General features: G+C 39.8%; 2 protein-coding genes across 2 annotated transcripts; one reads left to right on the forward strand and one right to left on the reverse strand.

Moving 5' to 3' along the window:
• Positions 1 to 530: 530 nt before the first annotated feature.
• LOC148029407 (4-hydroxy-3-methylbut-2-enyl diphosphate reductase, chloroplastic-like) lies at positions 531 to 5,748 on the forward strand. Its single transcript, XM_087688220.1, has 10 exons — positions 531 to 955; positions 1,331 to 1,527; positions 1,853 to 2,032; positions 2,710 to 2,841; positions 2,936 to 3,010; positions 3,096 to 3,201; positions 3,314 to 3,408; positions 4,431 to 4,616; positions 4,709 to 4,795; positions 5,266 to 5,748. The coding sequence occupies exons 1-10, from the start codon at positions 637 to 639 to the stop codon at positions 5,332 to 5,334; spliced, it is 1,446 nt and encodes a 481-aa protein (XP_087544346.1). The 5' UTR covers positions 531 to 636; the 3' UTR covers positions 5,335 to 5,748.
• A 620-nt stretch (positions 5,749 to 6,368) lies between these two features.
• On the reverse strand, positions 6,369 to 11,623 carry LOC148029408 (calcium/calmodulin-regulated receptor-like kinase 1). Its single transcript, XM_087688221.1, has 7 exons — positions 9,831 to 11,623; positions 8,408 to 8,561; positions 8,044 to 8,170; positions 7,755 to 7,840; positions 7,599 to 7,670; positions 7,313 to 7,516; positions 6,369 to 7,207 (listed from the first exon to the last, which is right to left on the reverse strand). The coding sequence occupies exons 1-7, from the start codon at positions 10,178 to 10,180 to the stop codon at positions 6,983 to 6,985; spliced, it is 1,218 nt and encodes a 405-aa protein (XP_087544347.1). The 5' UTR covers positions 10,181 to 11,623; the 3' UTR covers positions 6,369 to 6,982.
• Positions 11,624 to 17,286: the final 5,663 nt, after the last annotated feature.

Consider the following 17,286-nt stretch of genomic DNA (forward strand, 5'->3'; position numbering starts at 1 on the left):
CGGCTGGATTATGTGCAAGCTGTCCATTGCTTTTGTTACACACCAAACTGCGCCCAACACTTACTCCAAAAGAGACTTGGCCCATTAGTAATAATATTGAGGAGTGTGGGGATTGGTGGAGGTTCGATTCTTGTTAGCCATGTGAGTCCCTTTTTGAATAAATGTGTTGTCTTCTTATGCATTGGGTGTGCCCGAATTTCAGGACGGGGGAGATCCCTCGCCCAAAAGTGTCCACCGATCGCGAAAATCAGGTCCAATGACATGTTGACACATTGCGGGAGACGCCTCTTTTTGCACCTCCTGTCCGTCCATAGAGCCGAGTGTGTAACCGGCCTTATTATAGGGCAGTTCATACTCAAGTAATTATCATTTCACAGCGCAGACACATGCTATGTGAAAGGTTGCTTCAGCGGGGCGCACAACATCTGACAGCACAAGGGGAGAGCTGACGTGTCGAATTGATAGGAGGATGAACATCCATGCAATTGTGTTCATCCAATTATCCGATTCTCTCCCCCCCCCCGTCTCTCTCTCTCTCTCTCTCTCTCTCTCATCCTGTGTCTGTGCGTCTCCTCCTCTCTCTATCCCTTATCAATTTGCTCCAATCCACCTGTCTCTCCTGAGTCTGGCGGTTCCATGGCGGCTCGATCCTTCCCAGCCTCTCGGCCCTTGAGCTCCGGCAGCGGCCTCTCGTCCTCCCGCCTCCTCGACCACGCCTCCTCCTGCTCCTCCCTCCCCTCCCCTTCCTTGCCGCTGCACAACAATAAGTCCTTCATAGCCCTCTCCATTCGCTCCGACGCCGCTCCCTCGGTCACCGAGCCTGTCATTCCTGGTATCCCTGACGCCGTCGACACCAAAGCCTTCAGAAGGAATCTCTCCAAGAGCGAGAACTACAACAGGACGGGTTTCGGCCGCAGAAATGAGATGCTGGAGCTCATCAGTCAGGAATACACGAGTAATCCTCCTTAAACTTTCACTCGAAATTGCTGAAATTAGGAGTCTTTTTCGTCGTCTAAAGGTTTTAATGATAAATCTTCTTGAGTCGAGCTACAGGTTGAACGCATTTTCCCTTTAGTTCATAGTTATTGATTCTAGAAACACGTTGTCCTCCTTCCGTCTTAAGGATTCACCAATTGGTGGAGTGGCAGGATGCCACGATAAGACAATGCTCGTTGTTTTCCTGATGATAATGGTGGTTGTTTGATGTGTAACTAAGTATTTTCTGTTCTCTGGTTATATCCCGTTGTTTTGTCTTAGCCGTGACCACAACGGATGTTCATGTCTGTAGCATTGTGATGTTGACTATGTTCTGGGCGTTGGGACTCTTCAGGTAACATTGTGAAGAAGCTCAGAGAAAACAACTATGAGTACACTTGGGGTTCAGTCACTGTCAAGCTCGCTGAAGCCTTTGGTTTCTGTTGGGGTGTTGAGCGAGCTGTCCAGATAGCATACGAAGCCAGAAAACAATTTCCTGTAGAGAATATCTGGATAACAAATGAGATGATCCACAATCCGACAGTGAACAAGGTAAAAATGTGATGTCTGAATAAGTGGAAGTTTCTAAAGAAATGTTCTGCTTACTGTTGTGATGCTGCATGCTTCATAGCCGAAGTGTCTCACTAGATTCATTGTTTTAGTGTTTCTTCTATTCTTTCTGGCCTTAATCTTTAAGCAGACATTTTCTTCACTAGTAGATGAAACTTTTGCCATTGCAGCCATACGATTGATTTGTAGTTTTACTGCCACATCATATTATGGGTTTGCATTTTCTGGCCTTGAGGTTGGCTACTTTCTTAACTTAAGAGGTGCCTCAGATCTCATATCCGTTTTACTCGTTCTGTGACTGAAGCAGAGATTGAAGGAAATGAAGGTGGAGCTTATACCTGTGAAAGAAGGGGCTAAAGACTTCACTGTGGTTAATGAGGGTGATGTGGTGATTTTACCAGCATTTGGTGCAGCTGTACAAGAGATGCAAACACTAATTGACAAGAAAGTCCAGATTGTCGATACCACCTGCCCATGGGTCTCAAAGGTATCACACACACTGTCTCTCACAAGCAAAAGCATCCTCCCCGCATTTTGAGCACTCTATACTGTTATGAGTCAAGCTCCCTGTACACATGGAATACGAACAAAACTACAGCAAAGATAATTTCTCCTGTTGAATGCGAGATAGACTGAAGGCCTTGTTTGGCAATTTGAGCATTGCATGACAAAGAGGAATAATAAGTCTTACCAGTGCAACTTACATTTGAGTGGATTATGCTACTTGTAAAACCTCATCCTGTGTTGTGTTGAATTTTTCAAAATCACTGTACCTGCATTTTAAGCATGGTCTGTTCATCCCAGAACTGTCATGTTGAGGCATATTTGTGTCTTAAAAGTTAAACCTCTAATGTCATGTTAGAAGTCAAAGAGCATGCTATCTACTCAGTTCCAATGAGATTTTTGGTTTGAGAAAAGAGCATCTTATTAAGCAGGGCACAGCTTTCTTGTTTGCTTTGCAAGAGGGATATTCCGCTACTGCTATATGTAAAGCTCAAGGATGGTTTATAAAGTCAGATTACACAACTTTGACATGCCAAAGTTGACTGTTATATTGATAGGGAAGAGCAAGTTAGGGTATCAAAGTGTTTAGTAGTCTAACCACTGCATCTGAACATTTCCAGGCTTAACATGTAATGTTCTCAAATGTTTTTTTGTTTCCAGGTCTGGAATTCAGTAGAGAAACATAAGAAGTCTTCATACACATCAGTGATTCACGGGAAATATGCACATGAAGAAACTATCGCTACAGCCTCTTTCGCTGGGAAGTACATTATTGTCAAGAACATGAAAGAGGTAGTGTGGTTTTCCAGATTGCAGAGCTTTTTCAAAATTTGATTGTCTTGGTGATTCCAAGTGTCATGTCAGAATCTAACTGGCAGCTTGACAGGCAATGTATGTTTGTGACTACATCATGGGAGGAAAACTGACTGGAATTAGTGGCACAAAGGAAGAGTTTCTTGAGGTAAATGGCAGAATGCCTCACTGAGGGTGCAATGACTTTTGTCTAATAGCTTCAGATAATGTTATTTGAGTTTTTCTTTGGACAGAAATTCAAAGCTGCGGTTTCCAGGGGTTTTGATCCTGATGTTGATCTCTCACGAGTTGGTGTTGCTAATCAAACAACCATGCTGAAAGGAGAGACGGAAGAAATAGGTTAGTAACACATGGTCTATAAAGGTCATACGACAATGAGATAAGCTAGGATTCAAGTATTTATATAATGAGGCTACTTGGGTGTCAATGACATATCTGTCAAACTTCTCAGGCAAACTTCTTGAAAGAACAATGATGCAGAAGTATGGAATTGAGAATCTTAATGATCACTTTATGAGTTTCAATACTATCTGTGATGCTACCCAGGTAACCTGTGTTTTTGTTTCTTTAAGTTTTACATGCAGGGAACATTTAGAAGTTCTGTTGATCAACCTGTATGTTAAGATTGGAACTCTCTTCTAACTCATAATAACCAAGTTAAGCTTTGGTATGAGCTTTGTCAATCAGCTTTGTAATGCACATCTACGCACTTAGCTCAGCTGCTCGTATATTTACTTGAGTTGAGCTGCCCTAAAGTCGCTTAGTATCCTTGCCCAACTGTTCATTGAGATTTCTGACCCATCCTGTCTGGTCAGACCTAAATCGCAGGACAACAAAAGTACATGACAAGTGAACTCACCTACTTGTGTCAAGAGAGGTCAACTTTTTCTTTCCATCTGCGGCTCTGAATTATTGTCAAACATCTATGCCAGTCCTAAGGAGAGTGGGCTGGGCTACCTTTGTTACATCCCCCATTGTTAAGGACATTGTCTTCATACTTCCAATACTGTGTCCAATCAGAATTTATGCAGATGGTCAATAGTGCCCCCTCTTCCCTCCCACTTCAAGCACCCCGATCCTCTACCTCCCTCTGCCTTTTTTCCTCTTTACTACAAAAGAAGGATCAATGCTATGTACCTCAGGACTAAGCTCAAAAAAAGAGGGTGGTAAGTTAATCTAGCATGAGAAAACCCTTTGATAAAGATCTTAAAGATGAAGGTTCTTGTGGATGTTATTCAAGTATCAGAAAAAGAACTGCAAGAATAAAACAGAAAGTGATGAATGTACAGGATAGAGAGGTGGTTAGATTTGAGGAGTAAAGAAGTGTAAGAAATGAATCTTGGCCCCCATGGTGATTAAAGTTGATTGCTGACTCTTGAATTTAACCTGTAACTTGTGGTGTGCCCAATAATGAGTGTGGATGTCTATTTTTCTGACTTTTGACACTCACTGAGTGGTTTGTGAATATACTGCTCTGCTATCAAGTCTGTAGTCACTACCTCGAACAGATTTCTTAAAGGTAAAAATCATAACTCTACATGTACCGTGACTTCTTTCTTGTACACCAGGAGAGGCAAGATGCTATGTACAAGCTGGTGCAGCAAAAGCTCGACCTTATTTTGATCATTGGAGGTTGGAATTCTAGTAACACCTCCCACCTTCAAGAGATTGCTGAGTGCAGTGGTGCCCCATCATACTGGATTGATACTGAGGAGAGAATTGGTCCTGGGAATTTTATTGCTTACAAGCTCTCTGTAAGTAGTGTAGTTTAAGCCTTTTTTGATACTTGTATGCTTCTTTCAAGCTTTTCCTCTTAGGATTGTTGACGACTGAGTGTTGCTTGCAGCATGGTGAATATGTCGAGAAAAAAGATTGGCTTCCACAAGGAAAGCTAACAATTGGAGTGTCATCAGGAGCATCTACACCTGATAAGGTTTTCATCCTAATACTTTTATTGCATGATACAGTACAAGGGGCCTCCTTTCGAGGTGTAATTAGTATACTCCTTTACACCCTTCCTCTAAGTTGACATCTTCAATGAAATGGCTTTCATGTTATGTTTGCTTGTTTGTCCATGTAAATGCACAGCTGTGCTGCATTTATGAAGATTGGGACAATTGTGTTGCATCTAAGAATATTGGGAACAAAACATGCATTTCCTTGGCAAAGAGAGGTCATCTCAGAATGCTCTTCTGAAATCTTGTGAAGTTATGATGGTCCTCAGCAAGTATTACTATTTACATGTTTTCTATTGCAACATAAATTTAATATCGAGTCTCTTAGTAGTAGTTGGTTCCCTTATAACACCATCCTCGTTTTGTTATCAAACAGCATCATTCAGGTTCTGTCACTCTTGGTGATATTGCAGGGAAATTAATTTACTAGATGCCAACTGTTTTGCAGGTCGTGGAAGATGTGCTTAACAAAGTTTTCCAACTGAAGTATCAAGAGGCTGTACAGCTTGTATCTTGACAACACTTTTAGTAGTAAAAATTTAAAGCACAAAATGAGTGTTATACAAACATGCTTCTGGAATTGATGGGAAAAAGTCCTCCAGCGAGTGGACAGATGGCCTTAAAAGTATGTCGGTATCGAAGGAATCCACACCATCTTATTTATTTTTTGACACCTATAATGGTTGGACCTTGGTGCTTCATATTTCACCATTCAAATGTGATCCCAAGTGAAGAGACAGGTCCAGCACAGAAGCTTCAAAGAAAAGCTTTCTCAAAGTTCAAAGTCACTGATATTTCCCAATCTATTGTACAATAACATTTGAGAATCACTGATATTTCCCAATTTATTGTACAATAACAGTTGCACATTACTTGTAAGCGTTTTCTCAGGTTGAGTACTTAAGAAATCTTCTCAATTTTTACGTCAGAATTGAGCAGAACGGAGAAAATCATCTGATTAGCATTCTCACAAGTTATTTGTAATTCATGTCAAACATATATTAACATATAGTTATGTTCTCTACAATAGGATTCTTTCTACCTCAGCATAGAATCCATTTAGTTTTCCAACTCCTGTAAACAAGTAAGCGTTTTCTCAGGTTGAGTACTTAAGAAATCTTCTCAATTTTTACGTTAGAATTGAGCAGAATAACGGAGAAAATCATCTGATTAGCATTCTCACAAGTTATTTGTAATTCATGTCAAACATTAATTAACATATAGTTATGTTCTCTACAATAGGATTCTTTCAACCTCAGCATAGAATCCATTTAGTTTTCCAACTCCTGTAAAAAGCATTTAAGCCACTAATTTGGTAGTTTTGAAAAGAAAATCTTCTCTGGGTGGTAAATCTCCAACACACTGTCAAGTCCGTTTGTAGCAATTATTAAGTATTTTGAACTGAAAATGCTTTTACATTGCAGATCCTTTACGCAATTAATCAGATAATTGAAAATAACATCTTTGTGGCAATTTCAACTTGCTGTCAAATCCATTCAAAGTATATGTAAACATCTGATCAGTAAGATTTTATTAATTTGTTGTCAAGTGTTCCAAGGCTGAAAACCTTTAAAAATTAAACTCGAGGACAATGTAAACGTCTGATCAATTTCACATCCTGATGACAATGAACAATTTCACATCCTGATGACAATGAACATTGCATACAGAAAGTTAGTAGGGACGTCATAACATGTTAGTCTAGATAGTATTATGCAGTGCAAATGTGAACATGAATGTAGGGACATCATAACATGTTAGTGTAGATAGTATTATGCAGTGCAAATGTGAACATGAATGATATGATATGCATGTAACATCAGACATGTAGGATTGTACATGGTACACATTGTTACATTGAACTGATAGGATTTTTCGTTACTATTTGTACAAGGGGTAGTAACCCACAGTCTTGATGGACCATCAAGAAGAAAGTAGGACTACTTTCCTACTGTTAACTGCTTACCACTTCAAAACTGCAACAGCGACTGTCAGCTGGAAGGTCTTGTACTGATTTGTATCTTAGAGGCAAGGTGACATATAATTATGCCAGCTTCTTCTTGGGGGACTATCTAATTGAAAGAGAACTTGTAGCATTCAATGTCACACAACGCTGGAAGACCTATAGGTCCTGGTTCCGGGTATAAACCATATCCCATAAGTTTTCAATGGCTGCCTAGGTCAAGGCTTGTATCCTGTCCTCTGAGACGAAACCTTGACAGAGCTTGTACAATCTCTTGCATCTTTGGTCTATGTCTTGCCTCCTTTTCTACACACTTCGCAGCAATTAAAGCCATTTCCCCCAGTTCTCCAAGATTACAACTACCCTTAAGCCGAGGATCCAAAATCTGAAGCCAAACCTCCCCGCCTTCATTTGCTGCTGGTAGTAGCTGCACAACATGGTTCCTTAGAAATCAGGGTACAGATCAAAATATAGAAGCACAATATTAATTCTAAAACCTTACAATAATTCCTTTTAACTAAGAGAGAAATACCAGCTCAATCGACTCCATCAAGCCTTCCTGAGGACTCTGTCCTGTTATGAGTTCAAATAGGAGGACGCCAAAGCTGTACACATCACTCTTATATGAAAGGTTTGAGGTGGTGATATATTCAGGATCAATGTAGCCATAGGTGCCTCTGATGCCTGATGCTGGCATTCCTTGTTCAGCCTCCTTTGACAATCCAAAATCTGCCACCTACAAAATGTTGAAATGATTTTGTTCGTTACAACACATCTAGAAACATCTTATGAGGACCATAAACTTGACAAGAACGCACCCTAGCAGTCATGCAAGAATCCAGTAGAATGTTAGAGGCTTTTATATCTCGATGGATGACGGGAGGTACTGCCTGCACTTACAATGAAAAGGCCATGTCAAAAGGCTTGAAATCAAAGCCCATATATAATCATGAACCTGGCTTTATTTCAATTACCCCATCGTGAAGGTATTCAATTCCCCTAGCCACGTCTTGTGCTATTGAAATCCGCTGATCCCAACTGAGAGGCTGATATTGCTCATCTGTAGATATACAATTATAATACCAACAAATCAGTTAGATGTACTTTGCTGCAGATACTTCCACAAGCATGTACTGTGTAGTGCAGTATTGGGAATATGCACAAGAAGTTTTCACGCTTCAGAAATCACACAAAATATGTGTATGGTAATTTAGTACGCAACAGCCCTAAAGATTGACAATGAAATAGACGCTCAAAACCCACCGTGGAGTCTTGCTGCTAGATTCCCATTGCTCATAAATTCATAAGCTAAAAGTCGATGGCCTCCCTCTGAACAATAACCTACAAGATTCAAAAGATTCTTGTGGTGTAGCCTACCAAGGAGCAGTACCTGTCATTCATATTCAGTGACGAAAATCAGAAGCTGCCAACTTAGTTTTGTGCTCAGATACTAAGGGCTAATACTTTCTACGACATGAGTTTTCTTGTCCTTGCTTCTTTATTTTGCTTCTAAATGATGAGACTCCTAAATTACACCTAGTGACATTATGGTTGTTCCAAGATAGAATACACTTGTACAAGAACTTGATATTTCGAAATTACTAGATAGGCTTGGCTTGAAGAATACCTCGTTTTGAAACTCCTTTTCACCCTGTTTGGAGCAAGTACCAAGGACCTTCACTGCAACAACTGACATATTTGGCAAAAAGGCTTTATAAACAGGCCCAAATGCTCCTTGTCCTATGATAATATTGAATTCATTGGTTGCTTTTTGCAAGTCCCTGTTTACAATGAAAGAAAGCACACAAGTACCACCATCAATATGATGTCTATACATACAAAAATAAGAGTTTTTTCAAGACAATGTTATGGGGTTGAGAAATTCATGCATGGAAGGAATTACTTAGGTGATGTAGTGACTACTTCCATGGATGGACCACATCACTTAAAACTCTTTCAATTGGAAAAGCTTATTTCTCAGGGCCAATGATTCGAACAACATGGCACATCAAACCGTTGGTGAAATGCTTTTTATCTCTACATTTGCCACCACATTGATCTAGAGTAAGTGAATGACAACTTGGATTGGCTGTTTGAAGCCCAACCAAGTGCTTCTACCTGTTCAAGTAATGTCTTTAGCAGGAAAAGTCTCAAACTTATTGAAGTTCAAGTATTTGCTTCTGGAAAGTCTGACAATGAGTTCAGTATCATACAGTAGTAATGGTCTTTAGAAATACAATGCCACTTGAGGCCATAGCTTCTGTATGCATAAAACACTAAAGCATTGCCTCTAGTCCGAATCTACCAAAGCAATGCATTTCAGTTCAGTCCATAAAAAGTACCAGTAGTGTTACACAAGTGTGTAGTAGTAGGTCATTAGACAAGTAACAACATGGCCAATCTGATGCAGGTGTAGCAGTAAGCTGGACACACTGGCAGCTTGAGCAATCTCAGCCAAATTAATTTTGTTGCAGTTATGATCCAGTCCAAATCGAGATACAACTGCTGCTTTCTCAACTAGATTGAGAATGTTCCACCTGCGCCCCAGAATTACCTACTCATAAACCTACTGATTGACTTATGAAAGGTTAGGACCATTAGGCTAAGACAGCTAATGTTACTGCCAGGTGATCCTTTGCATATCCTAATCAAAAAGTCTTATCTCAACTTCCATACCAAATCGGTTTTAACTAACACTGCAGAATGGAATAATTGATTTATTAGCTCATAGGAGAGGTACAACTAAGATCTCTCCAAAACATTTGAGACAGAACAGTGCCTACAGAACATACTGCTGTTCAATCACTGTGGCTTTACATGCAGTAGAGTAACGTGCTGGAAATTTGAAGTAGGGTGCATTTTGACAGACTGCTATTGTGACTGCAGGAGCTAACATACTACTGTTTAAACAGACTAACACAGATGAAACACTGGTTTGCTACAGAATCAAGCAGTGGCCCCCAGAGAGAATCCTGTGGAGAAGTGAGGACTACTGGACAGGCCATTGGAAATTACTGAAGAAAGTTGAAAGAATTAGGTTAGGAACTTACTTGTATGTGAACCTCGTAATTCTATCATGTGGTGACATTGGGGGTGGTTCATTGCTTTGACCCCAAGACCAAAAATTCCCAAAGACACCTAAATCAAGGTGTAAAAGCTGATGCTGAGGCCTGAGATCTGAGCTTGAGTCCAGTCCTGAATCTATTCCATGGTCCCGAATGGGTAGAGAATATGAGCGCATTGTAGAACGTGATACCTGTCTGCTGCCTTTCCTGAAGAATAATCGCAGGCATAGAATTATGAATCCCACAACAAGAAGAGCAGCCAAAAGAACACCAGATGCGATTCCCGCGATTTGTCCTGGATGTGTCCGGTGGGGAGGCCGGTGGGGAGGATCCATGTATCAGTACCTTCTGTAACCCTATATGTATGTGAGAAGGTCTTGATTCCTTGAGAAGTTAGGTTGGAAAATGAGCAGTATGGCTGGCTTGCAGGGCCTGAGGGTTCTCGTGCAAATTGCGATCTTCAGAAAGTTGTCAGCATAGAGAATCTAGAAGACTCCTGCTAGTAAGCTTCGTTGCAGTTGAACGAATACAAGTGATACCTTGGGGACTGTGCTCCCTACCTTGGAGAGACACACGAGGTGAAGACATCCACAGTTTTGTATGATTGTTCAATTCATCCACCGTTTGTATGAATGCTTAATTTGTCCACTGTCTTGTATGAGTGTTCAAGTCATCCACTGTTTGTATGAATGCTTCAATTCTTGCACTGTTTGTATGAAAGCTTTAATCATCCACTGATGGTATGAATGCTTCCCTTTATCCAGTGTTGGTATGAATGCTTCACTCCTCCCCTGTTTGTATTTGTATAAATCCTTCGGCTGTGTGATGGAGAGGAAACCCTGAACTCCTCTTCAGCCCAGGAAGGCTGCCATCTGATGAACCGAATTCAGTAATACAGACGATGGAACTGAATCGCACTAGACTTTGTGAGACCCCTTCAGGATCCTATTGAGACAATCCTCTCAAAATTGTGTGAAACCCAAGATTGATCTAGCTGGCAGCAACTGGGCAGCACCCAAGATTGGGAGGCAAAAGACAAACTCGAAAACAAAACAACAGACACACAAACTTCCTGTAATCTGCCGGAGGGAATTGCCTGATCACAGAGAGAATTTGCAAAGAGAGAGAGAGAGAGAGAGAGAGAGAGAGAGAGAGAGAGAGAGAACCCTAAGTATGATTAACTACAGAGAGGCAGCTTCTGTGCGAAAAACCGCGATCCCGATGGCCCTGCAACTAATGGAATAATAATGGGCTCGAATCAATGAAAAATGAGTTAATGAAGATAAGGGATCACGAGCTTCATTAAAATCGAGTTCTTTAAGACAAGGGAATCAGGAGCTGAATTAAAAAGAAATCAGTTAATCAAAGTACGGGCACGCCGCCCGATGAAGCGCATGATCAAAGGCGACACGGTTGGAAGCAGGGGAGGGGACTCTCAGGGGAGACTCTCTTCTGAGGGTCCAGATTTTCCCTGCCTAAAGGGCAGGGGTCTCTCTCTCTCTCTCTCTCTCTCTCTCTCTCTCTCTCTCCAGCGTTATTCGTCTATTTCCCCGTCGACCCGTCTTCTTGTCTTCCTGTCGATTTCATTGAAACTTCTCGTTGGGTCCGTCAAGCCAATAAGCAAGCTCCCATCCATCTCGAGCCAAAAGACCATATCTGCTTTTCTTTCCCCCCTTTCTCTTCTCCTCAGATCGCCATCATCATTACGACCACGGCTATCGTCATTGCTTCGCAGTATTCACAAGAATCGCTCCGATGATGGACCCAGTCACCCTTAGCCTTCAACCATTGGAAACCAAACGGCAGAGCCGCTTGTAAATTTACCAACAATTAATTCTTTATGGTATTTGATTGCCATATGTTTCTCCTCTTAGATATTTTTACCATGACTATGATCGAATATCATCGTTACATTTTATTTGTCTTGTATTTGTTTAAAGGGGGAGTATTAGGTATTTGGCTGGTGATTAAGGTTTATGTATACATTAAGTCAAGGGGTCTAACAATTTAGGGGCTCCGGGGGTTAGAATCTATGGGGGAAGGAAGCTAGGGTTCTTGGGTGGGATAGTTACGCTTGAGAGAGGGATTATCATTTTAGAGAGAGCTAGGGTTTGGATTTGGTTTGGCGTTTTTGGGGCTAGAGGGTCAAAACTTGAGTTGTAATGGCACAAGGGAGAAGGCATCCAAACTTAGGGAGGTTAGTCTTTTTTGGTGAGAAGTTAAGCTTGGTAGGGGGATTCATACACACACACACACACACAAACAAAATATAATAGTTGTGATTATAAATAAATAAATAAATATATAGTATCAATGTTTTTTTTTTTTTGAGAAAGGTTTGAACTCATGCACCCATGTACACACCCACACACTTAAACCACTTGAGCTACAAACCTGTTGGTTTATTATAAACATATATATATATATATATATAAATGGATTCATAAACTTAACACAAAAAATTAACCAAAAAGGGAAATGTATTCATAGGAATATTTACATGATATGCCATATTTATAAAAATGGATTCATAAACTTAACACAGAAAAAACCAAATCAAAATTGTAAGTTAAAAAGATTGTTTGGAGATCCTAAATATTTTATGTCATTGAAATTCTCACATGTTCATAAATTTAGGACTAAACTTACATCATGTGACTAAATTTGAGTTTACATAAGAGAGAGAGAGAGAGAGAGAGAGAGAGAGAGAGAGAGAGAGAGAGAGTCCATGACCTTGGCTCAATCGTCACATCATATATATACATTCATGCATGTGCAAGCATTGTATATATATGTATGCATGCATATATGAATGTATATATATTTGCAAGTATGTGCATGCATGCATACACAAGTTCTTGTGCATACAAAACACACATTAAGACAAGGTAGCAAATGTATATTCTCCTAAGATTTTGGCTTCATTTGCCGCATTCTTTGGATATTATGATCTCTCATGTGTACACATATTTAATTATTTTGTTAAGGATTATTTTGACTTATATAACCTCATCTTTTCGCCAAGGGAATTCCAATTGCAACCTCACCTTTTTGTATAAGGGAATTATTTCTTAAGTGCAAGCAAGTTTTGTGCACATTATCCCAACTTGGAAACAATCTCTTCTTGCATGCCTTTTCTTTGTCACCCTTGACTATCTCTAAGAATCTCATATATTGGCAAGTGCATAAATGTAGAATGTGGTGTGCCACTTGTGAGCCCCACATTATGATGTGTATTAATTTGTGTTTCAATATATGTGTATGCATGCGTATATGCAAATGTGTTAGTACATTATGCATACATAAAATGTATGCATGCATGTGTTTGATTGTTTGGTTTGTTTCTTAATTAGGTTTTGTATTTGCAATTTGTGTATGTACATATGCATGTGAGCAAGTAGTAATCACTATCATAACTTGAGCTAGATTGAGCATGTGCAACCACATTATACAAGTTTTGAAAAAGAAAGTTCATGTGCTTGTGTGATCGTCATGCATGTATGCCATGTTTGGGTGTGTGTGTTCTTGCATGATTATGGATGTGTTTTCATTACAAGCTCATGCACACATACACATAAACATATGCTTATAAATGGATTGTAAAGTTTGTAGGTGACCCAAGTATGATACTATAAGAATCCAAAATGAAAATCTTTAATTGAAGATTACCTCCTTGCTTATCTTGATTTTGCATACATTCCTAAACTTAGGACTAAATTGAGTTTACATCATGTTTCAAATAGTTTTAATATGAATGTGCGTGCACGCGTGAGTGCATGTGTGTGTGTGTGTGATGATTGTGCCAAGAGTAGTTTGTTGCCACTTTCCCCTCTTTTATGAGTATTGTTTATCAATCTATTAATAAACAAAATTGACTTTTTTCACTTTTTGACCATTTTTTCTTTCCTCTACATGTTCAATTATCTCACTTGTGCTTATTTGGGTGCTTTGGTGGTGTAAAGAAGTAATAAAAAGATATTAGTCACACTTTTCATTCCATTGTCATAGCTCAAATTTATCTTCATAAATACCTAACTATTTCATTGCAAGTGGGGATTGTCATCATAGCTCGAATCAATGTTTCTAGTATGTGCTAGTTAATGTAGATTTATGGGACTCTAATTGTTACATTATATAAACACGTGGCTATTTTATTGGAAGAGAATGAACAATCCCTAATAATACTAGATACTTTGTGGTTGTTTATACACATTTTAGAACAAAATGCTTCCACTCAAGAGCGAGAATAAGATAAACTCAAGGGGAATTGAATCCCGAGCTCACTAATTTAGCATGCCTACCAAGGAGTTTACTCATACATGAATGAAAAACAAAACAATTATACAAAACATATAGATGATTACTCATCCATCTCACTCTTTGGTTTTGGGGGGGGGGGGGGGGGGGGGGGGGGGGGCGGCTGCGGGGGGTTGTATTTGTGCACGCACACTTGCACACACATGGCAAACACCCCTATATACATCATGTATACAGTACCTCATATGCTTCTTGATTTGAATATGATCTTACAAACATGAATATCTATAATCTAAATGTATTTAATAGAGTTTAGACCATCTCTCACAGACCTACACACACATATGCATACACATGTGTTCACACACACACCTATACAACATGCACACATATGAGGTGAAAAAAGATGAGAGATAGGGAACTCTAGAAAAAAAAGAAGGGAGATTAGAGAAAAATAATGAGAGGGAGAGAAAGGCCACGTATACACTTATGAGACCACACAATACTTGCAGCTTATGAAGAAGTTGTAGGACTATAAATACTTCAAGCAATGTCTTGAGAATAAGATGGGTTTCAAGAGGGTAGGATATGTAACTAACCTTTTGTACATCAATTGTTACCAAGACATATTGGCTCAATGATTCAAATTAATTTGATGCTCATATACTCTGAAAGGTGATTTGTATTATTTGAGTGTTTCAAAATATGAATAAATGTTCATGTTTCTATTCAAGGGTGGCCAATGGCAAAAATGCCCTATAATTATACTTAGGTCGCCATTGACAAGATGCCCAAGAGAAATTAAAAGTTTAGTCAAGCAATCAAATTGACCAAAAAACTCAAATGTCTAAGACTACACTCAAGTAGTCACTCACATTGACTAGAAGCCCATACAATAAGTGGTTTCAAAAGTGATGCTCATGATCAAAGAGATAAACCATGAACTAGTGAACCTATATAATAAAGCTCTCTAGAATCTAAATTTGGTGACTCATAAAATTTAGGAGGTAACTATTTTTGGGAGTTGCTCAAATGGAAATTTCGTTTGCATTAAAGGCTCTCCAATTTTGCAAATAACAATTTTGTCTTCAGCAACTATCTTAAATCCTTAACCATTTGAGAGATTTTTAGAGTAGAAGGTTTAAAAACTCCTTCCTCTAAAAAAGTGACATGTGGCATCTAAAATATGACATGTGTCATTTTAAAGAGACAAGTGTCTTTACATTTATCATTTTTAACAAATAATTGTTATTTGTAACCTTTATTTTTCACTTTTGAGCACTTAAGGAGCCCACACTATATATTGGAGATGGAAACATACATTCATATATCCATGTACATATATGCATGTATATGTATTCACACATGTGAACACAAGATGCACACATATGAGGTGAAAAAAGATGAGAGATAGGGGACTTTGGAAAAACGAAAGGAGACTAGAAAAATAATGAGAGAGAGAGAGGGAAAAAATGATAAGATTATATATATATATATATATATATATATATATATATATATATATATAGAGAGAGAGAGAGAGAGAAGAAGAAGAAGAAGAAGGACATGGGAGCAAAATAAAAAGGAGAGCCAAGAGAGAGAATATGCCGAGCTTATGAGACTAGACAAATGGATATACACATATAAATCACACACATACATACATATACAATTGGCTTCTTTATGACTCAACCACCCATGGACCTTCTTGCCATATGAAATGTGCATTAGGATGAAAAGTCCCCTAACCATTGTTGGCATCGATCCTTTGAATCCTACTGTAAAGCACCAAAAGAATACCATTATATTGCTTTCAAACCTACACTTTAAGGATGGTTCACTCAAGTTCAACATGTTTACATGGCTAGGGATATAAACTTGCCTTCAATTGAATGAGTTTCTCTATAGCACCAAGTGTTAAGGATCCATCTCGGACCCCATCACATGCAACGCGCCACGGAACATAACAACGGTCCATCTCGACATGGCACAGCACCATAACATGGCATAACACCACAACGCGACATGGTTCCCCAACATAACACGGCACCTCGGCACAACTTGTCACCACAACACAGCATGGCACCATAACACGGCACGGTTCCTCAACTCAACACGGCGCCTCAGCGCGACACGACACGGTAACACGACACGATTCCACAATCCACCATGATGTCTCCCCCCTACAGGCAAGGAGCTTTTCCTCAAGGCACTTGAAAGTTTCTGGTGCTTACGCAAAGGCTCATGCATGAAACCCTTCACTTCGGGCCAACACCCCACTCACCTCTCGCCCCATGAAAAGACTACCCATACCCCCTCTCACTCACTGAATGCACTCACCATCCCCTCTCACCTATTCCTGGGGGAAGCCCCGAGCCACTTAACCATGCCCAAGCGACACGCACTACAGCCCCATGCCGTGACGCGCCCAAGGAGAGCCAAGCCTCGAGTAGGGTACCTCCCCTATACACACGTGTGTATGAGGGAGTACCCTTGTAGCTCCCTCACCCACGGTGTTGGCGTCGTGTTGTAGCACGTTGATAGCTCCACCCACCCACCGTGACATAGTCCCTTGCTGAGCCCCCGGTGATCTTGTAAATGCTTTCTACATATGAATATGACGTGACGCCCTCAAGATGGGCCCTTGGGTGAATCTTGTGCCGTGTTATGTTTCATGTCGCGTTCTGTGACGTGTTGGGGTGCCCCGTGACGTGTTGAGGGGTCAAGATGGCAAACTTATGGAATGGGTCTAGTGCTGCCCCGGGGCCTAGACGAGGTCCCCAGGGGGTCCTGAGCGGGTCTCTGAGGATTGCACCATCACATTGTAAGTGTTAATGCAAGTGATAAATATTTTTTTGTTCTAATGATGCAAGCAATACAAAATGAATTATTATTTACAAATGTTTTTCCATTAACAAGTTTTAATTGGTAGCATGAGTAGTACTTTTCAAGCTATCCATAAAGAATTTGCAAAGATTATCTATCTTGATCAAACAACGAGTCTTTTTATCGAAGATAACCTTTTTTATATACTATGTGCAATATGTTGTCCCCTCAAAACTAGATGTGTATGGACATATTGAAAATTTGCCAGTGCCAAGCTTTTTATGTCTTAATTAGGAGATTCTAGATAAAGCAACTATACAGAGCTTTGAACTCAAAATCTTCTAGGATATTTAAGAGA

Source organism: Lygodium microphyllum, chromosome 11 (genome assembly GCF_053477565.2).
Source record: "Lygodium microphyllum isolate KBCC chromosome 11, Lygodium_microphyllum_v1.1.10, whole genome shotgun sequence".
NCBI lineage: Eukaryota > Viridiplantae > Streptophyta > Polypodiopsida > Schizaeales > Lygodiaceae > Lygodium > Lygodium microphyllum.